Source organism: Calidris pugnax, unplaced genomic scaffold, assembly GCF_001431845.1.
Source record: "Calidris pugnax isolate Ruff unplaced genomic scaffold, ASM143184v1 scaffold60, whole genome shotgun sequence".
Taxonomy (NCBI): Eukaryota; Metazoa; Chordata; class Aves; order Charadriiformes; family Scolopacidae; genus Calidris; species Calidris pugnax.
Window position 1 is genome coordinate 3,916,557 of NW_015090831.1, and position 23,550 is coordinate 3,940,106.

General features: G+C 35.0%; 1 protein-coding gene across 1 annotated transcript in view; it reads left to right on the plus strand.

Annotated features, from left to right (window-relative positions):
- LRP1B (LDL receptor related protein 1B) overlaps nt 1–23,550 on the plus strand; it is a 618,836-nt gene that overhangs the window by 494,548 nt on the left and 100,738 nt on the right. Inside the window, exons 60-62 of the mRNA XM_014941128.1 lie at nt 9,341–9,463; nt 12,281–12,462; nt 15,948–16,147. Of these exons, the coding sequence (XP_014796614.1) occupies nt 9,341–9,463; nt 12,281–12,462; nt 15,948–16,147 (505 nt within the window). The remainder of the gene's footprint in view (nt 1–9,340; nt 9,464–12,280; nt 12,463–15,947; nt 16,148–23,550) is intronic.

A 23,550-nucleotide genomic window follows, 5' to 3' on the forward strand; every position in this document is an offset into this window, starting at 1 on the left:
TTTAGTCTGGTTAAAATGATTAGTGTTCTGCATATTTTAAAGGAAAAGCATATAGTAGCAAGCATATTGAAAAATATTTGCTGGGTATAGTAATTTCTAAAATTTCTGTTAGAAAGCTATTTCCTAATAATACCACAAAAATTTAAATTACACCTAAAAGAAAATATATTTATTATTAAGAGCTGCATAAATATGTGGGAATTGTTTCATGACTATACTGTGCTGCGTAAGAGACATTTGACTTCTCTCTCAGTTGGTAGACACGTAATGTATAAGCATATAAGGCTTTGTATCTTTTTATGGAACAGGAGATACTTTTACTTACATTGTCTTGTATATACAAAATTTTATGTCAAAAGTCTGTAGTAAAGTATGGAGTCATTGACTGCTGTATTTCCAGGGTATCGTCACTGTCGTCCTGGAGAGTTCACTTGTGCTGATGGAAGATGCCTGTTAAATTCCCAGTGGCAATGTGACGGTGATTTTGACTGCCCAGACCATTCTGATGAAGCACCTATAAACATAAAATGCAAAAGTTCAGGTTCGTATTTAATTTTTTCAGTAACACGTGTGACCTTTGTTTTTGGAAAGCGATGGTGTAGGACTGTAGGCAGGCAGATGTAAAACCTCGTAGCTTAAATTTCAAGTGCTTTCGTGGTGACGTTCCTTATGTCTTGCAAGGACAATGTGTTGTCAGTCCTCAGCATCCAAAATCTCAGGTCACAAAGTTCCAGCCATCGGTTCCTGTGGCATAAGATGGCTGCTAGTTCATTAAGGCATAAACTCTGTTTCTACTAAAATAAGATATTAACGTAATTATTGTCAAAGCTTATTGCTTGCCCTGAAAATACGTAATATATTTAATATACTCATCAAACAGAAATAGATGTGAGGTTATTCTTGCTATATTAAAAATGGATCTATTTACATTAGCAAATTACTGACCAAGTGTTATTTGTTTTATTGATATTTTCACTGGTATAAGTTGGTCTGGCTGGTTTTTGAGTGGAAAATGAATCCTGGTGTGTATATCGTATGCTGTTCTGTGGCTTTTCAAAAGACCAATTCTTCTGCCTAGATCTTATGACTTTATTGTACAGTAGCCCAGTCCTTTATACTGTTTTTGAAGGAAATCGCTCATTTGCTTTGAGGTATGGCAAACATACCTGCTTTAACTGTAAGTATTCTGATTTGAAGAAATGACTGTAGCTGAGCTGATGGATTTGAGTTTTGCCAAACAGGAAAAAACACGTGTGCATGTCCTCAGACAAGGACTGCATCAGAATTCAGTCAGTCATCTCACTAAACAGCTCAGCATCCACAGGGGACAGAAGCCATGCTTTTTAAGTTTTGCAAACTACAAAACTATATTTTGTGCAGAGATAATATAGGAGATTCTCAATTAAATGAAAACAAATTTGTAGGAGGGAATAAGAAGTATTCATACATTTTCCAGGAGAGAAACAAAATTTTAAAGACACTGAAATGTTAAAAGATATTATGATACTATAACTAAGAAACAAATATTCACAGTTGTTTCATCTCACACACATGCATTGCACCATGAGAAAACTCATTACAAATACTAATAGACTACACAAAGTTGTGCTCTCTTTCTTTTTGTTTTCCAGAGCAGTCATGTAACAGCTCTTTTTTTATGTGCAAAAATGGCAAGTGTATCCCTCAAAGAGATGTTTGTGATAACAAAGAAGATTGTAGTGATGGATCTGATGAGAAAAGCTGCCACATTAATGAATGCCTCAGTAAGAAAGTTAGTGGCTGTTCTCAAGATTGTCAGGATCTTCCTGTTGGATACAAGGTGAATAATTACAAAATGTGGTGTAATGTAATGCAAATTCTTAATTCTTAACTGTTTCTTAGCTACTGCGTGATTATAATAAAACTCCAGCGTGTGGTACTTCCTTGTAATGAAGTAGCTTACATACTATAGTGAGAACATTCAAATTTTTATTTCAAATAAGCAAACAATTGCTGATTGTTTAAAAGAACTTGGTAAAATACTCTTTAAACCTATGGAAAAGAACATAAAATGCTTTAAATATAACAAACCATACCAATGTATAATGAGCCTGAAAATAATTTTTGAAAAGGGAAAGCACATAGGAGTGAATAACAGGAATAACAGTTTTCTCCATTATTTTTTTTTTCATGTCAAAGACACAGAAATATTGAAACAAAGTAAAATTGCCTTAGTTGCAGAATAAAACCATTAGTTGTCTGCATGTGATGGTGTTTTCTCAATCATCTGAATGTGCTCTTTGGCTTTGAGACGTGGAGAGGAATTGGGTATTATGTATATTTCATCTTTTTATGTATATTTCATCTTTTTAGTGGCCAAGTAAGAAATAAATAAGATCTCTCCAACGTGGCTTAGCTCTACAGGTATTCAAAACTCTGAAACCATGTCCTCATCAGGAGGCCATAAACTGGAGAGCTGGAGATAAGGCTGGGTACAGCGAAAGCCTTGTTCATGTAGCATTGTTATGAAGAGAGCATGTCATTGGTTTCTGTAGAGAATAATAGAGAGGATATAGGAGGGAACATGACACAAAGTTTTCCATTGATTAAACTATGCCCCAATTTCAAACTCCCTCTACCCACTTTGCATCATTCACATTGCATGTGATAAGCTCGCCACAGTGATGGCTTACCCCCAGAAAATCAGCTTTAAGAGTTCTCATTCACATTACTGTATCTGCTACACAGAATGCTGTAGGTTAGCAATATTTCAAGAAAAATTATTAAAAACTGTCTATCTTTACCAAAAGCACATGCATTCTTGAAAATAAAGAACTCCAAAGGGTCCATCTGTCATTAAGTTCACGGAAGAATTCTTTCTGTATTTGTAAGAAGTGTCTTGCTTTTGCTTCAGTTAAAGAAGAAAGAATAATTGCTCATTCTACAGGTTAATTTGGGAGGGAATGGTACTTGGGATCACACCAGCAATAGTTGAAAAGAAACATAGGTATATCTGCCTGTAAACAGTATAAATAGCAATGTAATTAGATGTTACTTGGAAAACTGAGACTACATGAAAAATACCATAATGCTAACATATTCAGAAGAAAATACATAAGATGATGAACAGAATCAATGAGTAACTCAAAATGAATGTATTTCTTTTTCTTCCCCAGTGCCAGTGCTGGCCTGGATTCCGGCTGAAGGATGATGGCAAAACATGTGTAGATATTGATGAATGTTCATCTGGATTTCCCTGTAGCCAGCAGTGCATCAACACTTATGGAACTTACAAATGCTTGTGTGGAGATGGGTATGAAATACAGCCTGATAACCCAAATGGCTGCAAATCCCTTTCAGGTATCACTTTTTTTTTTTTTAATGCACAACTTTATCCAAAATAATTTGTTAGCTCCAAGGTCTGCATTACCTTTTTATGCAAGATAAACAAGAATTACTCTGAAGTGCACTATTTGTTCAATAAACAGTAAGAATGTGATTCAATATCTGGATGTAATAATGTCTCTTTTTAGTACGTATTATGCTCAAAATATTTTTAATGAATACTTACAGTGGATTATGAAAGTTTGATTTAGTAACTGTGTTAGAAAAAGTATTAGGAAACTTAAAATACATCACTTCATTCTACTTCTGAGTCACATGGTAATAGTATGTTTCTGATAAGTGTTTAAAAAACTTCTGGTTTATGTCATCAGCTTTAGAATATTAGAATGTATGCCAAGCTTCCTGGTATGAAAAAGGAACAGGAAAAAAAAATAGAAGTTGCAAAATCCATTATTCCTGTAGCATATGAAATCCTCCAGTCTTACATGAAATGCAAAGTTCAAAATATATAAGAACATTGGTTATTTCCTCACCCCTCTGTCTATGGCCCCAATGTTATTTTTATATGCTTCAGTGAGTAGGATTCACTAGATCGGTGAAAGGAAGAGCAAAATGTCAACAGGAAAAAAGCAAAAATCCCATTACTGTGTTATGCTGGAATTCCTTCATTGTGCAGACAGTCTTCAGCTTGAGCAGACTCCTTCTTATTCCAGTCTTGCACAAAGTTGTTTGTTTGTCTTTTGATTTAAAATATTAAAAAAAAAAAAATCTATTTTCTTTCTAAATGGCAAGTAAATATTTAAAAAAAAAAAAAAATCTATTTTCTTTCTAAATGGCAAGAAGACTGGAACCTCGGTCAGTCTGCCTTATATTCTTGTCTCATCTTCTTCCCTGAGTAATCAGATGAAACAGAGGAGAGGGCAGAAATGCAGTATCTGTGGTCTGCCTCATGTTCTTGTCTCATCTTCTTCCTTGAGTAATCAGACGAAACAGAGGAGAGGGCAGAAATGCAGTATCTGTCTTTTGCTTTACTCCTGCCTCATGCCTCACAAGCCACTTGTACATTTTGAAGCCATAGATCACTCAAACGAGAAGGGGAGCTGGAACACATCATAGTACAGTTTGTTGGAGTTGTAATATATCAAACTTCCAAAGTGATCACGACAAAGCTGTTCGGGTTGTGGCTAGAATGGTTGTGCTGCGAGGAGGTGCCAACACATGAATGTTTGCCCTCATGCTAATTTCTTGCATAAATTTCCTTGAACTCTTAGAGCAGAATGTTAAAGCCCTTCCCCACAAAGCACTAACAGTCGGTGCTGAGGATGATGTCTTGGATCGTTTAAAAACTGGAGAATGTCTTAAGAGGTGGAGCGACCACACAACCACAGTTGTACAATGTATTCAGTGCAAGAGCAGAGTAGGGTGGACAACGTGTTACATTCCAGACTCTATGAGCAGTAGACACAAGTCTTAAATACATCTTTAATTATTAGTAGTAATTGTTTTATTGCAGCTGAAGTCTCTCAGCTGCAATACAGCTAAATAAAGGTCAATAGAGCTAAAATAATGACAGCTTTTTAAAGATTTTATTTTTTATTTTTTTACTATTATATATGTCAGTGTCAGAGGTGTTTCAAGATAAGTGGTGGCATGAATGAGTGTCTGAAGGAATATTTTTTGATAAACTAGAAGACTGAGGGTAAGAAAGACCAAATTTGGCTTCAGTTAAGAATTAGAAAATCAAGGTTTGTCCAAATAGCTATTTCTTTATGTCTATACTGTTCAGAGTATTGAAATCTCAAAAAGCAACAGTCAAAACGTTCTTGGTTTGCAACAATAACAAACAATAGTCTTAGTGATAATTTGAAAATGAATGTTGAAATTAAAACAAGTGGTATGAAATATATTTCAAATTTAACTCTGTTATTAAATTAGCATAAAATACAGTATGGTTCCCGTATTACAAAGGCAAAAAAAATTAAATAACATTGAAAAATATACTAATTGATTGCTTTGTTCATTTTTATACTGCATCATTGATCTTTCTTGGAACATTTGAATGTTTTAAATATTTCTTTCATCCATAACATTGATCAGAGCATGTAACATTTATTTTTCAAACCATCTGTATTTCAGCATTGTATTCCTGATTTTCCATAAATTAACGTAAAAGCTAGTCTAATATATTCTTTCTCCCGGGGTTTAGATGAGGAACCTTTCTTAATTCTGGCTGATCATCATGAAATAAGAAAAATTAGCACTGATGGATCCAACTACACTTTGTTGAAACAGGTATAATCATAGTACCATGCTCTAAGTTTAACTCAATACTTTTATTCTTTCCTAAAGTGTGCAGCTGACAGAAACATCATGCTACAATTGGCATTGTATGCACCACAGAACAACTGCAGTATCTTCAGAGCTTTCATAATATTTTAAATTTATCATTTTATCTGAATTTGGCATGATTAAAGTTCAGGCAGTTGTTTCGTCAGTCATTCAGATGTAGTAAAAATAATTGTTATTTGTGATCCTCTCCCATCACAATATATTTTGAGCAATTTATATATTTCAGTTAAATAAAAAGCAAACAAACAAAACCTATTTGGCCATGTATTATTTGGGCTACTTAATGTTATAATCTAAATCTACTTTTTGGTTTAGATAATTCCAAGACCTACAGTATTACAATATGTGAACATATATCTTTGAATAAATCTAATTTTTTAAACAATTACTCTAAATTATTATTATAGGAAAAAAGCCCCAACCTTATTTGAAAAAAGCCTACTAAAATAGAAAGTCACCCCGTAATTACAGAGCTGTCATTTTTATCTGTTTCTGCTCTGCTTCTATGCTTCACCTAAGTGTAGTTATTTACCAGAGATTAGAGTTCCAAAATATGTTTTAATAGGAACATCTATTTCCTCAAGTACTAATTAATGAATTGTAGAAAGACTATAAAATCAGTTATTGCCAGTCAGTAGTGTTAGGTTTTTTGTGACTTCTTGTGTCAGTAAGCTGTGCATCCTAATGTCACAAGAGAGGTGCTCAGGTCTTCACAGCAGTAATTACAAAATTAACCATCTTGCATTAAACATTGACTTTATTTAAGCATAGCAAGCATTATGTTAAAGTCTGTTCTTCTGAAATCCTTCTGCCTACCTCTCATTTACATCTCACTGCCTCTCTCCTCTTTTGCTGGTATATTTTTATTAATAGAAGCCTGTGAAAAGAGGGGAGCAAATGTAAATTTTCTTTATGGTTGGTGCTGACAGATTTGCTGAGAGCTTCATCAGTCTTGAATTCAACAGACTCCTCTTCAGTACATTAGAGATGATGTAGCTCCAGCCATTGAAGAGAATCTGTGTTTTCCATATCACATTAATTCTCTAGTCTAATAAATACCTCTGCTATTGAACCTGCTGGCCTTTGATCCTATAAATATGGCATTTTTAAAAGCATCCAGATTTGAAAGCAAAAGAGGGAGCTATACCAGCAGAACAGGTGGGCTGTCTTCCTCATAAGGACATCTTTTTGTCCTTGTAATGTTATGGTGGGTTGGCTCTTCCTTAGACATCTACCAGATGAAGGCAAATACTGGAGCTGCTCTGGCAAAGGAGCAGCACCAGCCTTCTCTCTGTATTTGGTCTGTGCTTTGCCATTCTAACAGTTCTTCATATAAACTCAGAGTAGAGGAGCTGAAAGTTGGAATTCATTCAGTCTTCTCTGAGTTGTTACATACCAGCTTTTTCCTCTTTTTTTTTTTTTTTTTTTTTTAATAAAAACAGTACAACTGCTTGAATTGTGTCTCATGTATGTTCTTTGCCTTCCATTTCCTTCGCTCCTAGTCATCAAAATTCTTAGGGTGTCCATAGACAGAGCAGATAAAGAGACTCTTCCTCCTCATTATTTGTGGTTTTCACCTGCATTTTTTAGATTAGGGCACTAAGGCAACACAAATCACAGCCTAGGGTCGCCTGTGCTGTGTGTAACAGAAACAAACAAAAACACTGGTTTAAAATGAGAGAATAATGCAGCCGATGCTGTTTGAAAGCTTCCCTATTCCTTCTAAAAGCATATTACATGAGAAATGACAAAAATTATGTTAGAAGGACTTAAAAGTGACATGAGGATGGTGAGAGGAGATGTTGTCTGGACAAAGAATTCCACTGAAGATGTTCAGAAATAATTTTACCTGCGGTTGATGTTCTGATAAATATTGGAACTAAACTGACCCGAAATAAAACACTTGAAACCAAAGACTTGCACGAAGTAATTTCTCTTTATTAGGCTGGGTACTTTAGAAACATTTACAGTTTTGTAGAATACATAGATATAAGACTAATTTTTCACATATTACCAAATATTATAAAGTTTTGATAGTCTTTTGTATTTGTTCACTTGTCTCCTTTGTTAAGAATTGGGGTGGGGAGTTGCATTTGTACCAGTAGATGCATTTATATTGGTAGTAGAAAAAAAGATAGGAAAAGTTTCTTGCAGCACAGTTATGACTGACAGAGCTGCAGTTGGTGGCATTAAAACACTGTGAATGGATATGGGATTTTTGAAAATGAGAATAGTCCTCCAAAACTATTGTTTCAGGCTTTCTTTAATGATGGTTTGTGCAGCCTAATCACTCTTTTCCTCTACATTTTAATCAAAAGATTTATTTACAGTATTACACTGTAGTATTTGGCAGATGAGCCCTGTATCACTTTCTGTACAATTAAATATTGTTGTTCTTAGTTGTTTATTTTAGAGTTGGCAAGTCCAGCACATCCCCTCTACAACTCTGAATTACATAAACGAGGGAGGCTGCTGATCTACCTGAGAGTAGAATGGCATTCAGCGGATAAAGGAATTGATTAGAATTATCTTGTGGGTTTAAAAGGAGTGCACACTAAATCCATTATTTTTACCACTGCTGCTCCATAGAATCATAGTGTGGTTTGGGTTGGAAGGGACTTAAAGATCATCTAGTTCCAACCCCCCTGCCATGGGCAGGGACACCTCCCACCAGACCAGGTTGCTCAAGGCCACATCCAGCCTGGCCTTGAACCCCTCCAGGGATGGGGCAGCCACAGCTTCTCTGGGCATCCTTGATTGTATGTTAAGATTGATTTGTATGTTAAGAATAATTCTGATTTTGCCACATCTCAGAATGTTATGCAGATTATGGTGGAAGACTTTCCTAACCTCAGATAAGGAGATAAGAGCCAGCCTCTGAATGCAATGCCTGTTTCTTATCCGCCATTTGGGATGAAGGGTCATTATTATATGGCTGCTCTTCCCAACCTGTAGAAGTACCTCAAATATGATTATCACTCTCTCTTAAAATTTATTGGCTTAGTTACTGGAGCAATAGGAGACTTCCAGATGCCTGCTGGATCACCAGCTGTCACACTGTATATACTACCTCTGTGTGTGTGCGTGTATACACATATATCTATATATACCTGTACACAGTACCTACAATACAGCATCTAAGAATTTAAAACCTCCTGCAGGAATTAAAATTAATGCTTATTTGGGAATCACAATTTTGAATTTCTGATTATTTTATGTTAATAATGAAGTTTTTTCATTAATAAAAATAATAAATTTTATACTATTTCTGAGTTTATTTCAAAATAAGTGTCATCTAGTTTACCAAAATAATGCCAAAGTTAGTCATTAACAGGGAAATTGAGCAAAAGTTAAAGTATTTATTGCTAAAGTTCATTTTAATCATAGGGAAGAAAAATACAGAAGCTTCATGTGGTTTTTTGTCATCTGCATTTTTTAAGTGAGATAGTTCTTTGTACCATATTTATTTCTGTTACAATTTTTTTTGTATTTTTCTGATTGTTTACAAATTATGTATGGAAAAATAAGAGTGGTATTTCAAAAATATGCAGTCAGTAAAATAAAGCATTTTAAATACCGCATGCCATGTATTTTGCATTCTGAATGCTATCCAACAGTTTGTATTCAAACATTTGAATGAATGGACTTTTCTTTTTTCTATTTTTAGGGGCTGAACAATGTGATTGCAATAGACTTTGACTACAGAGAAGAGTTCATCTATTGGATTGATTCCAGCAGACCAAATGGCAGCCGCATAAACAGAATGTCTTTAAATGGAAGTGACATCAAGGTAATTGGGGATTAATAATGTCACTACTAGAATTAAATTTTTTGAGTATTTTGGGGAATGCTCCTTCATACTTTGAAACCAGATTGTGAGGTTTTGGTATATACATATAGACACAGTAACAGTAGCATATCCTAGTAAAATTTAATTGCATTTGTATCTTATTTGTAGCAGAGTAGTTTGTATTTTGTTATTTTAGGGAATGTTCTCGGGACTGGGGATTACCCCAGACTTTTTCTTTCTAGTCTTAACTATTTCAAGAAGAACAAAGAATTTTTCCCAGTCAAAAAGTCGGAATTTCCAGGTGGGAGTGCAGAAAAAACTCCTATTGCTTCCTAATGATGTAATAATAATGTCATTTCTATGAAAATGTTTCAAAAATTTGAACAAATATTAGAAGAAAATTAGACTGGGGGCATGGAGGGTATGTCTTTTGTCCTTCATTAATATTTTGCAATTTAGTGAATGAATGTCATCTTGATAGAGATGTTACTCAAATGGGATGCCAAATTCGAATCAAAAATTGTGAATATAAGTGCATTTAATTTTCATAAGAGTATTTGGTTTTTTCACTGAAAAAATTGGCTCAGCTTTGGCCTCTGAAAGATAAAAATATGTGCAAAAATGTATCAAGAATTATATATTGTAGCTGTCTGAAATTGTCAGTAATATTTTATCCATTGCCAAATGATAACTGTATGTCTCTTTGACTTTGATTTTAATAGGTTAGCATAGCACATATTCAATAATTGATGTTAAAAATAATTAGTTTGCCAGCAATCCTGTTTAAATATTTTAATTATTTTTTTTGTCATAGAAGGGAGGTTTTATGTTTGATAGCCTTTTACCTTGAAGTACGAATTTTTAATTTTATTTCCTTCATACTTCTTTTACTATTTCCTATAAATAAATTTACTATTAGTGTACTAATAGTGTACTTTTAGAAGATAGCATCTTTTCAGCCTATCAGCTCTAGCTTTCTTGTACTGGGTAACCTGATGGCATCTCATTTTTCTTCTGCATCTGATCACGGAGGAGATATTTATACAACTGAAGCAAGAAATTTTTCACATTAATGTGTTCAAACACTAACACAGTGTTTTATATATAGTATTGTAGATTTAGAAATAGAATAGAAATCTGCTATTGGGAAATGCTGTAGTAAGCTGGATTGTGTACCTTAAATGTCACATTGCTGATCTCAGTGACAGCAATAAGCTTAAAGCGACTCTCCAAAGGAAGAGTCATCAGAAAAGAGAGACTAATTACTTTGGTTGATGCTTCTAGATAGTGTAGCTAAAACACTATCTAAGTTTGCAGAGCTATCCATTTCTACGTGAAATGTCCCATGTTACAGCGCAGCGATTGCTGCAATTACATATTTATAAACCAGGGAGCTGGAAGTGTTAAGATATTAGAAAATAAAGTACTTCATTCATATTAAAAAATTGGTGCGTGCCTGGATTTAATTTCTAAAAATTGTATAAGGTGATAAATATCGTAATAACATGAAAGGGTGCTTTTACATATTCATAACTATAAAATTGGTTTAAAGTATCTCATAGTATCCCTTCTTATATTGAAGGCTTTTCAGTTTCTTGAAATGGTAAATAAAATTAAAAATAACACATTCAGTTATACATAATCAGGTTTATGTGTAATGTTTTATACTCTATTGCACATGGTTTTAGTGGTGAAGATGACAATAAATTAGAATGAACACTACAGTAATAAACCCATTATTAGTACTTAAGAAATCTCAAATATTTTCAAGTATTGCTCTGTGTTGGGTTTGTTTTTTTTTTTCCCCTAAGTTCTAGTTGCACAGACCTAATCAGGAATAGAATAGGTCCTAAAAGACCTTATCAGAAATAGAATTTTTAAGCCTAGGAGAAGTTGGACTCTAATGATTGGGAATATTCAAATGTCACTCAACACTTAACATTGAAGTACTCCCAGCCAAGGAAGATTGAATCGTACAATCATGATGAGATTTTATAATCAGGTATATCTAGAGGTGTTTGTTCAAGTCTCAGAATTACTCAGATCATCAGAAACCTTGAGAATAACATGTCCCTGTGAGCAGGGCATAGGCTTTCCACTGGGTAACTAAATTGCTTCTGTGTCTCCATTTTTTTGTTAATAATGGAGTCATTTTGAAATTTATTCTAATTCTTAGAAAGTTCCTCTTTTTTCTGCCATGTGAATGTTGGAAATAAGAGCACAGTATTTACTTTCCAACTAGGTAATCTTGTCCTGTTTGCCAGAGTTCAATGCCCTTATGGTCTGTCTGTCATGAACCCTTTAATACTGTGGTATTAAAATGAAATATACGTGGATGTCGATTGGTGAGAGAAATGGTGAGCTAATAAGCAGATGTGTTTGAGGGCACACCATGAGGAGAGAAGCCTCATCTCCATTTGGTTCTGTGAAAAATAGAGTAGTAAAGGCAAAATGTCTGTAGTGTTTTTATTTTCCCTAAAATTGAGACAAAAGAAAAATTAGAAACTTAAGATGAAAAATGAAAGATACAATATTCTTCAAAGTTACAACATAATGCAGGGAAGTTGGAAAATTGTTTTTTACTACATCATGGTATTCTCCATTCTGCTCTACTGTAAGGAAAGTGTCACATTATCTTAGCTACTTATGAAGTAGCATTACTTCAGAAATGTAAGTGTTTAACAGGGAATAATATCTATTCTTCACATGTCACTGTATTATATATCCACCCTCTTAATATTCTGCTATTAGTAACTCTTGAATTGTTATTTTTCACAGTATTTAGAGGAATAATTTATGTAACTTTTGCTTTTCTAGGTAGTCCACAATACAGCTGTTCCCAATGCACTGGCTGTCGATTGGATTGGGAAGAATCTCTATTGGTCTGATACTGAAAAGAGAATTATTGAGGTGTCTAAACTCAATGGCTTATACCCCACCGTCCTTGTGAGCAAGAGAGTGAAGTTTCCTAGAGATCTGTCCTTAGATCCTCAAGCTGGGTATGAAGCAGCCATTTTGCAGTAATTCATATTTAATACTGATTTTATATTGAAATATTTTCTTATAAAAACAGAAGACAGGAAATACAAATGAGTTTTTCATTGTCTAACTTTCAGCTACACTGGATATCAGTAGTCTAAAATGCATTACCAATGCTTACTATATCATCGTTACATATAAAATTGGTGTAATAGAAGGATGAATGCAGGTACTAAGCCTTGTTTTGTTATATTTACTACTCTGTAAATGTTTTCTTTTGGTAGGAGGAAAGCAGATATTTAAAAAATATCCCTATCTTATTTAAAGTGTGTTACTGAATAACAAAAAGTTCCTGTCACATGGAAGACAATTTTTCAGCTTTGTTTCATTTATTCACTGAAGCAAACTGTCTTGTTAGCACTCTTTTCTGCGTTTACTGGCTCCCAAAGTAATTTAGGGTGATTCATCTACCACATATTTGAAGACTTTTTTTTCTGACAGTTTCTTGCATGTTAATCGAAGAGTGAAAATGTTTAATCCTGCATAATTTGAAGACATCTTTTGCCTTTTTTACTCTGTAAAATTAAAGTTTTGAATTTCACACATGTCTAATAATTAGACTGATTAATTCTTTAGGATGCAAGGGGTTTATTTTAGGTGACTTAGTTTCTAACTTTAGTTTTCAGATATTTGTAATGATCAATGTGCTTGAAAAAATTGTTGCAACAACAATGATTAGAAGTGAGAACTGCCATGTTACTCTAAGTGGTTTGTTAACTGGTGCCTTTAATTGCTAATTTTATTAATTATTGCATGACTTACCATTTATTTATGAATATAAATCTGTGCTGGTATTCTGAGTGAAGTTTTGAGCACCACCATTTTTGATGTTTTGGCTGGTGTGAGATCTATAGGGACTTTTTTTTTCACAGCTATATTATAAGTTTATAATATTATAATTTTTGCCATAACATTGATGTCCTTGAGAAAATTGACCTAATACTATGATTTTTAAAAGGAAAGAAAAAAAAAGTCATCCTTGGCTGGTGTGAGAGCTATAGGAATCAGGGACTTTTTTTTTCACAGTTATAAGTTTATAATATTATAATTTTTGCCATAACATTGATGTCCTTGAGAAAATTGACCTAATACTATGATTTTTAAAAGGAAAGAAAAAAAAAGTCATCTTTCCATTAGCAAATTTATTTAACATTTGATTTTCACGTAGTCACAGAATAGTTGAGCTTTGCATGGATAACTGAAGGTCATCTTGTCCAACCCCAAGAAATACAAGCCCTTACTTTTTTCTGTTTAGGGCTTTTTTTAAGTGGAAACTTTCTAGCCATTGCTATTTGATCAAAACAAAATCAGTATTAGATTCTCAATTAGATTAGAGTCAAACCCTCTAACCATTTCATGCCGTCCTCTAATTCAGATGATAGAAGAAGAATTTATACTCTTGAAACAGAAAATGCATAAAAGCATTGATGTATTTCCTGTTTATGTGACTATATGGGTAATGCCACAGCCATTGTCTATATGGCTCAATACGCAGTTAATGCCTCATAAACAGAGGCCTCTCAATTCACCAGTAAACCATCATCTATATTATCACTATCCACTAAAACACAAGTGTATATTTAATTGAAAGTCATTAAAACCTGGTGAATTTCTAACCAAATGTATTCTCTTAAATATTTATGCTGCATATAATCTTTAAGAAAAATAATACTTCTGAATAGTAATACTTAAATGATCATCTAGTGCCTGAATAAAGGAAATAGACTATGGCAAGCTTGTCCTATGTCTTTTCAGATCTGAATTCTATATTTAATGCTTTCTGTTTTGTGGAACATTAGGATACGTGTCTGCAAATTGGATGAATAAAGCTTTAGTAGTGTCTCGTAACACTGTTATGGTATCATGGCAAATTCAGGATTCTTTTCCATCTCTAAATCCTAAGTTTCAAATAATCACCTCAAGTGTCAGTGATGGGAGAATATTATTAAGTTCATCTGGACTCTGCCTAAACGAAGAAAAGCAGTGTATTTCCTAGGAAAGAAATGTAACCTGCCTACTTGACTATTTTTGAGAAGAGCCATTTTCTATCAGTTCTTAGAACTTAGCACTGAATTTTCTTGTAACTCTACTCTTTCTTCCCTGTGAAATTTGGCAGGGAGGATGTAGCCATTTGTTAAATGTATTCAGGATACCAATACATGGTAGCTCTCTCTGGTTGCCTGGACATCCAGGATATATTCCCTGTGTATGCAAAAATCAGCTTTACAGAGTTTATACAGAGAGTCCCAGTCTTCCAGGAAGGTTTAGATATACACAGTCATAAAATCTGTACTGTGCTCCTGCTCAGTGCACAATATGAGGGACCAAGCTCTTTTTTTTTTCTTTTCTAATAAATATGTTTGTTTGTTCATTTATTTTTAATACGGCAAGCCGCTGAAAATAAAACTTTGCATTTCAGATTCAGAGTTATTGTTTGAAATAGGATTAATTGTATCTTAGTTTTTTTTCTTACAAATGAGAAATGCTATATCAACTATATTGCTGATGCCATAAAATACTAACAATATATTTCCAAATAAAAATATTTCTGTTGGAGTCAATGGAAAAAGTTCCCCTTCTCTAGTGCTTCTGTGGGACGGGCTCAGTGCCAATTGCTCCACAGTTTTGTAGGATACAGGTAGCTGTTCTTAGGGCCACTATTTTCTCCTGGACACAAAGAGTGTTTCAGGTGGCTACTAAAAATATGAGCTGCATCTGGGTTTTTGAGAGCCTGTCCAAAACCTGTAGAGTCGAGTCGTATCAGCTTCCCAGCTGGAGAGATCTGTCCCGAGGTTCCAAGTAATGGCATACAGCAATAGCAATGTGCATCCATCTACCAAATAATAGTTTTTCTTTTTATTTGGAAAACATGCTCTGTATTGTGGCTCAATAGTATACTAAAGAGAAAATTGCTACTCAGCTTTCCAACAGTCTTTCTCAGTGCTTTCCACATTTTTTTAGGCCCTTTATGTGAGAAACTGTTCTAATGTTTTGGAAGTAGGACTTCTTGAAGTAATACAATTTGCAGCACAGTAGTATTAGCAGAAAAACAAGGGTTTGCAATATGTGTTTAAAAAAAGTAACTGTAATACAATGTTTGTCATAAGTCTAGCAGTGATGCCATTTTTGCAGGATGTGAGATTCATGAAGTCCAAACTGGGTGATACTTCAAATTCTAAGGTATCAAGACTAAGGCATTTAAGTGCACTTTTTACTGGTCCATAATGAATCCAAAGAAATTGTACCTACCATCAGGACTGTGATATTCAAACCTTTTACGTTTAGCACACTCACTCACAAGCAGGTCTAGAATAATCCAAAAACCAATGTGGAAATGGAAACATTGTAGAATAAATACTGATTTATTCTTGAGATCAACTAACTAAATTAATTGTTATTATTTTCTCATCTCTAAATGAAGCAGCTGTTGTATTTTGTTTTATAGATTCTTGTACTGGATTGATTGCTGTGAGTATCCTCACATCGGCCGTGTTGGTATGGATGGCTCCAGTCAAACAGTTGTCATAGAAACACAGATATCCAGACCTATGGCTCTTACAATAGATTATGTCAACCATAGACTGTACTGGGCTGATGAAAATCATATTGAGTTTTCTGACATGGATGGATCTCGTAGGCATAAAGGTTGGTCAACAGCTTTTTTTTTTTTCTTCTGAATTTGCTTTTTTCTTTTTTTGATAATTTTTAAATTGAAGATGCTGTTGTATTTTCTATGTAATTATGTAAAAAATGTACTTTAAAACATTTTGCAACCCTTATTAGAGAGTTGTTCCCTTTTTATCAATATTTTAAAAGTTGTTTCTCATATTCCTTCTCTGTTACGAATAATTTTTACATGTCCATGAAAATAGTGTCAAATGAAACCAGAAACTCCAGGAAAAGACTCAGCCATCAGAGGCTGCCCTGTCAATCCTGTACTTTAATGTATATTCACAGCACACGTTCTGGACCAAGTTACAAAGCCTGTGAAACTTGGCTGTTAAAAGTGGAAGGGATGTGTCCTGTGTGCCACGTGCTGGAGCGTGGCTAAAACCAGCCTTTCTCCAGCCTGAGAAAGCCTGAAAATTCCTGTTAGTCTGCTCAGCATGAATCAATAAAATGACTGCAATTGTAAATGTAATTTGGGGCTTTCCTGGCAGATGGATAAAATAATAACTTTTGAAATACTTATATAATGAAGTAATCTTTATCCCTGTGTTCTGCTCCTCACCTGACAGATAATTAAAAAGCTGGGATCTTTTATCTATAAAGTGTTTAAATAAAAAAAAGAAAGAAGTTTTACACTGTGATGAATAGTTCTCATATTCCAAATGGTTTAATTAAAGATCTTTCACTTTTGTTCAAATATATGAAATACTATCAGTGTGTTGGGGTTTTGTGGATTGTTTTTTTTCGAAATGAAACGGTGTTACTTGAGCTCCCTCCCGCAAGCTTTACCCAAACATCACAACAGCTGCTACCCTGGTAAAACTTCATGCATTTGGGCTTTTTTAGGCTTCTATCTCATCCTGCGTGCCTCCAGGTTTTCTCCAAACCAGAGTTCATGAAATAACTACTTTATTTTCAGATGGAAGCTTTGCTGTGAAACAAAACAACAAGAGTTTTTTAATCCTTCTGTTCGTGAATAGTAAGTTAGAAACAGATAATGAATAATTCAATGGCAGTTATTTGAGATGGAAGACTAGAGAGACTAGAGCAGTAGCTATCAGAGCTGTAAACGTTCCCATTAATCCAGGCATTAAATTCCAAGGTTTTTCTAGTGAACGCAGGACAGTCGTAACCTGCTCACCTGAGCAGTACTTGCCCAGACAAACCCCCGAGTGCTGGCTGGATTCCTGCTGACACTCTAGTTTTCTGACAGATGAAGCAGAGCTCCATATGCCTCCGTGTTACTCCCTCTGCTGCTATCCCACTATTTTATTCTCGTACAATTATCCTCTTACTCTTCTTTCTGGATCTTTCAAAGTAAAAAAGTAACTAATAGCCATCGTGTCTCTCCTAACACTAACCTGATTGCAGTGGTCAAACCTTTCTCAATTTTCTGTTTCAACCTGGAAGTTTCAGAATTTTTCTGTCCCAGAAAGTGTCCTCCTATTGCTAAATCTCAGAAGACACCTGTAAAATTCTAGTCATGCTGTCTTTAGTGTCCCTTGCCTCGGTCTCCAGCCTCTGGATTTCTCTTGCCCAAGTGGGTAAAATCAGCTTCAAATGCTTTTATATTCATGGAGTTAATGTTTTCCCTTGAACATATATGAACCTAGGGAAGAGGAAGATTTGTCACAAAGCTGGTACCAGTGAAGAGCAGTGGTATCAAAATTTGGTACCAGTGAAATACCTGAGGCAAACTCCAAAAGTGACAATGACTTTGTGCAGACCTGATATCACACTACTTTTGAGGACATCTACTTTAAATACAAGTTATAGATAAAGATTCAAGTAGTAGGAAAATTTTGCTTTGGGAGAAAGATCCCAATATATTTAAATAATGTAGGAGAAAGTTTTTCCCCTTAGCTAATGCTGTTTGTCATTTTTATTGTCAAGAGCTTCACTCAAAATATGACATTCAAACCAAAATCAAGTTATAGAAAAGTTTCTGTGGCTTTAACAAAGAATTGATAGAATTCTTGGTGTCAAACAGATGCCTGTAGGTGCTCCAAAGGGTGCTTCGAGAATTTTGCAAAGCTCCTACACAATGATCAATTTGTCTTTAATCAGAATGTCTTCCCTGTTTCCCCCTTTCTCCTGGAACAAACTAGCAAATAAATTTTGCATGTCTTCATGTTTCAGTACAAGACTAGAGATATTTCTGGAAGACAAAATATAACAATTCAAATTAATTGTCTTAATAAGGGCAGCTCGGAGAAGTTCAGTGGTTGGGGTTTTGGGGAGGTGAACCTGTGGTTCCTTCTAGCTTTCCGATATGAGAAACTGTGCTCCATGTTGATAAGCACTTAAATGAGAGAGATCAGTTTCATATCGTGTGATGTGTTTCTCGACGTATTATTCACACGGATTTCATGGCCCATTTTCCTTTGTCCTTTTGAGACACTTTCTATTGTCAGAGTTAACTAAGGGATGGTTGAGATTATTCTGTCCTTCGTGGTTTCAAATGGAGAAGGATAAAGGCACAGATATGATGACCATAAATAAATACTCATGGAGCAGGGAAAAATACCTCATGGAAATCATGCGAGTGATGCAATCTGAAATGCTGCTTATCGTAATCTAAGTATTTTTTCACCTGTTTCTGTGACCTTTGAGGATAAGACTAGGTTTCTGTGAGTGTTTTTTCTGAGAATGTGCTTTTTTGGATCTTAAATTACCTGTTACAAAATGTATCAGAAAATGCTACAGAGATTTCTCAAGCCCCAGCAAATAAGTATCTTGTCAGAATGGGTGGATCTTATGTCATAAAGAGATATTATTGTATGAGAGAGACTGCAGTGTCCTGTGCTCTGCACTAGATACTTCTTGGGGACAAACAGAACAATCTTGGGCTAATTATTGGCGTGCTGTATGTTAAACCAAGGAGTGTTTATTCCATGCAATGGGAGTTTACACGTATTTAGATCTCAGTGTTAACACTTTTTGCAACAAGTATTATTTTTTTTTCTTTCTTATGAATCTTAAAGATTTTTCAGGAAAAGAGACCATCTGCTGCTTTTCTCTTGTAAAGTTCCTCTGCATTTCAATAGAGAAATAGGCTTTTATAAATACCAAGAGAGTCCTAGAAAGAACTTTGAAAACACACTAACTAGGCCAGAAATCTTAGGGTACTTGGGAGCTCTTCTTGGCGCTAGGGGCAGCAATGACCTTGCTTATCTATTTGAAGTTTAATGCTTGATTATGTAAACTGTCTTTAGAGCTTACCCAATTTAGCACTGCAGCATTCGCAAATGTTATGCGCAGCAAATGATTAAGCAAGCATTGAAGCACTAATCTGGCTAAGCACTAAGCTGGTTTACTTCTGTGAGCCTTAAAAGAAAAACCATATTTAAGAATTTGTCAGACTTAACAGCTGTTTTTAGTTCCCACTGCCCAGAGGAGCTGCAAGCTTTGCAGATCCCTGGGTATCCGATTGCCTCATGCAGGTTTTCCTATCCTTCAGAGCTCTTAAAACCCAGAGGTGCCTACCATTTTCCCATTACCCTCTTTGAAGATGAGAATTTCAGTATCTAATATAAAAGTGGAACCTGACAGTCCAGTTTAGGAAGTACAGAAGCTCCTCTGAGCTTAGCTGTGCCAAGTTCTTTGATGTTTTATATTGTAAAAACAAGTTAGGCATTTCGTTGCTTCATCTTACGGCAGCATAAAAATTGAGCAATGAAAAAGTGTTGAACCTTAAATGAATTAAGTATTTAAAAATGAATTCTTTAGCTGTATGTAGTTACCAGAGAGAAATTTTCCTGTAGTACCTCAATTTGAAAAAACTCTTTCATGAGAACGTCTTTTTCATTTCTTCTGAGTGTTTATAAACCTTGGAATTGGTGTGCATATATGCAAGTTTTAAAGTACGAAGTGTAAGGGAATTCAAATACAAGATTGGACAGGATGGGCCAGTGGTTTCAGCATGAGTGAGGATCAGCAATTTCCAAGGTTTTTTTTTATTTTGTAGGTATCATAGCTCTTTTCTTATTAAATACTCTTCTTTCTTGATGTTGTTTCTTTTTGGAAGATTCTTAAAATTCTTCATAAGATTTTTATCACGGGCTCCATTTGAGTCAAGACATCAATAGGCTTTTTATTTTGACTTTATTGCAGTTCAGGAAATCAAGCGTTTCAGAGAGTAGAATGCAAAATAATGCAGCCTTGTTTCAAAGCTTTGATCAACAATGTAAATTTTCTGTCTTGAGGTGCCAAAATTCTTTGACAGAAATTGCTCTAATGCCATGGTGAGAGAAAGTGGTCATTCAAGATGTGACTTAATGACAGTTAATTACCTTTAGCAGTTAATTACCAGCACTGGAACTCTAGAATGCGTTTTTGGAAAGAGCATGGCAGGAATCTTTCACCCCTTCTCTTCTTGTACACTTTGCAAGGTTGCGGTCCCTTCTTTTTGGAAGGGGACAGATCTTTCTCAAGGTTAGAATTGAAGTGATCAACCAGCTTCAGCTTGAACAGGAACCGAAGGCTAAAGAAAATGTAACCTTGGTGGATATGATAGAGTCCAGCTATTCTTGTAGTGTTTATTGATTAGAAGAAGTCAACATTGGCTCTTTTTAATGACCCTCCTTCTTGGCATATGGATTTGAAAAGCTGACATTGAGACCTTTTTTTTTTTTTTTTTTTTTTTTTTTTGTGTGTTTTTTTTTTCTTTTCGAAAAAAAAAAAAAAAAAAAAAAAAAAAGTTCTAGGAAAAATATTAAACCCTCTAATGCCATGGTGAGAGAAAGTGGTCATTCAAGATGTGACTTAATGACAGTTAATTACCTTTAGCAGTTAATTACCAGCACTGGAACTCTAGAATGCGTTTTTGGAAAGAGCATGGCAGGAATCTTTCACCCCTTCTCTTCTTGTACACTTTGCAAGGTTGCGGTCCCTTCTTTTTGGAAGGGGACAGATCTTTCTCAAGGTTAGAATTGAAGTGATCAACCAGCTTCAGCTTGAACAGGAACCGAAGGCTAAAGAAAATGTAACCTTGGTGGATATGATAGAGTCCAGCTATTCTTGTAGTGTTTATTGATTAGAAGAAGTCAACATTGGCTCTTTTTAATGACCCTCCTTCTTGGCATATGGATTTGAAAAGCTGACATTGTAGCTTTTTTTTTTTTTTTTTTTGTTCATCTTGGAGTGTTTGCTTTTACTTTCGGAAATATTTCTGTTTCAGTAAGAGGTGAGTGGGACCGGGCTTATTCTGTATGGCTTGTTCAATAGATATATTTTGTAGTTAAGAAATCCCAGTTGGCATGATTTTCACCCCTGAAATCAAATGAATATTTTTGTTATACGTAAGTAGAGGTACTCGGAAAATACAAGGAAAACAAGAGAAATGTAGACATTTTTATCACAGATATGATTCGCAGCATATGAATTTCTATTCTTGGATCAAAATTAGTACAAAATGCAGGAGAGATGTACATTTTAAGTCTGTGCACACTTCTCTTGTGTTCCCTTTTATGGAGTCATGTGGCTCTTCCCTAAAGTTCGTGCAGCACTTTATCTCCCTTTAGTATGCTATCTGTTGTAATTTTTATTTGTGTTCAAGTATCTAATAATTTTTATTTTCCACTGCTTCTCATCTGTTACAAGCCTCCCTTTTTTTTCCTTTTTACTATTCAATGGCATTTTTTCCTCCTGTTTTCTGCACCTTTCTGATAAGCCTGTGCTTTCATTCTCTTTCTGCCTTCTCTTTATTGTCACATTTCTCATCTCCTTGTTGTTTGGTCCAAGCAGTGTTTGGGATTAGCATTCAGTGTAAGAGAGTCCATGATTTCTGTATAAAATGGAAACCCCAGTAGAGAATTAGAAGTGGCAGTAGAAAGCCTGTTAGAGAGGAGGGATTGCAAGGGACTTGTCCATCTCTGGTAGGAGGAGGCTGTGGTGGGAAAAGGAATCACAAAACCAAATTTTGGGTGCAGCTTTTCCTCAGAAATTACTAAGGGTGTTGATTGTGCCTTCCATGTCTTTTGTCCCTCATAATTGTTGAATAACTTGTTGAATATGCCCCCGTAGTGCATTTTATTATACAAATACTTTGTCTTGAAAAATAAAGTATCAGTCTGAATTCATAAGATTCTGTTGCTGGCCAAAGTAAATCAATTTTTTACTCATATATGATACACAGTGTATGTTGCAGTATATGAAAACTGGCATATATGTTCTGAGATGTACTGTATCGCAAGCTGTAAGAAATTTGAATCACTGAAATAACTGTTTGGGACCGAGTGGAAGCAGTCAGCAGAGGAATAGTGTTCAGGCAAGGATTTTACGTAAGGGCTAAAGGCACTGCTCACCCCTTCCCTTATGCCATGGCAGCTGACCAGTGAGCCCGTCCACGGTGATGGAGTCCCAGTCCTGTAGTGGTTGGGCAATTAGCCCTTTTCTGATTGAACTGCACTTCAGTTATAGGTGTTGAGATTTCTTCGTCTGAAAGGAAAGCAATAGTTCTGGTCTAGTAAAATACTTAGGGACTGTTAGAACTGGGTCCAGTGGGTTACTGGTCTGCAGGTGGGGTGTTTTGTTAGTTATTCTTGCAGAGTGTTTTGAGATTTGGATTGGCTCCAGCTTACTTCAACCCAATTTTTGAAGCTCTCATAGAGGCTGTAGGGTGAGCTGTTCTGAGAAACTTTAAAAGAAAAAAATAAATACTATTGAATGCATAGGTATTTCTGGAAAGTATTTAAGAGTGAGTGAGTGCAGTTCTCATAGCTGTGTGTTAAAATCTGATTATTTAAATTCTCCATTAATTTACTGGAGGACATCTGACCCTTATGTTGGTATAATGTAATTCTTTTATTTAACGTAATATATGAATTCCATACTAATGGATTGTCAAGTAGATATCTTGATTAAATGTTTTGAAATAGGTGATGCATGGGAAGCAGAGCTGCTTATCAGTTATGACTAACCTGGCTTTTCTTTGAATTTGGAGGAAGTAGTCCATTTTTACAGAACTTACCAAAGAATGGAGAGCAATTAGTCTTGCTTTCCTTGTTTAAAACCGTGATTCACACCATAATGTATGCTGTGAGGTTAGTAATTAGTATTGCAACATATAACTAATGTATGTCATTTATGAAGGGGTAGTTCCGTAATGCAGCTGAGGTTTGCTCAAAGTTAAAGGAAAGACTGAAGAAAGAAAGTGGGTGTTTCTTCTACTACATACATTTATGATAAATTAGTAGCTGTCACCGCCTGAAATTTTGGGAAGCTGATATCCTCAAAGGCACAGAATAAAGAGCATGAAAGACTATTTTACTGTTCCATCAGAAAATAAGATGTAAAAGTTCCCTCACAGTTTTGTGTTCATTTTTATGGTCATTCCTAGTTGATGTGATCTGTAGATTTTTTTAGCGTATTACATCAAC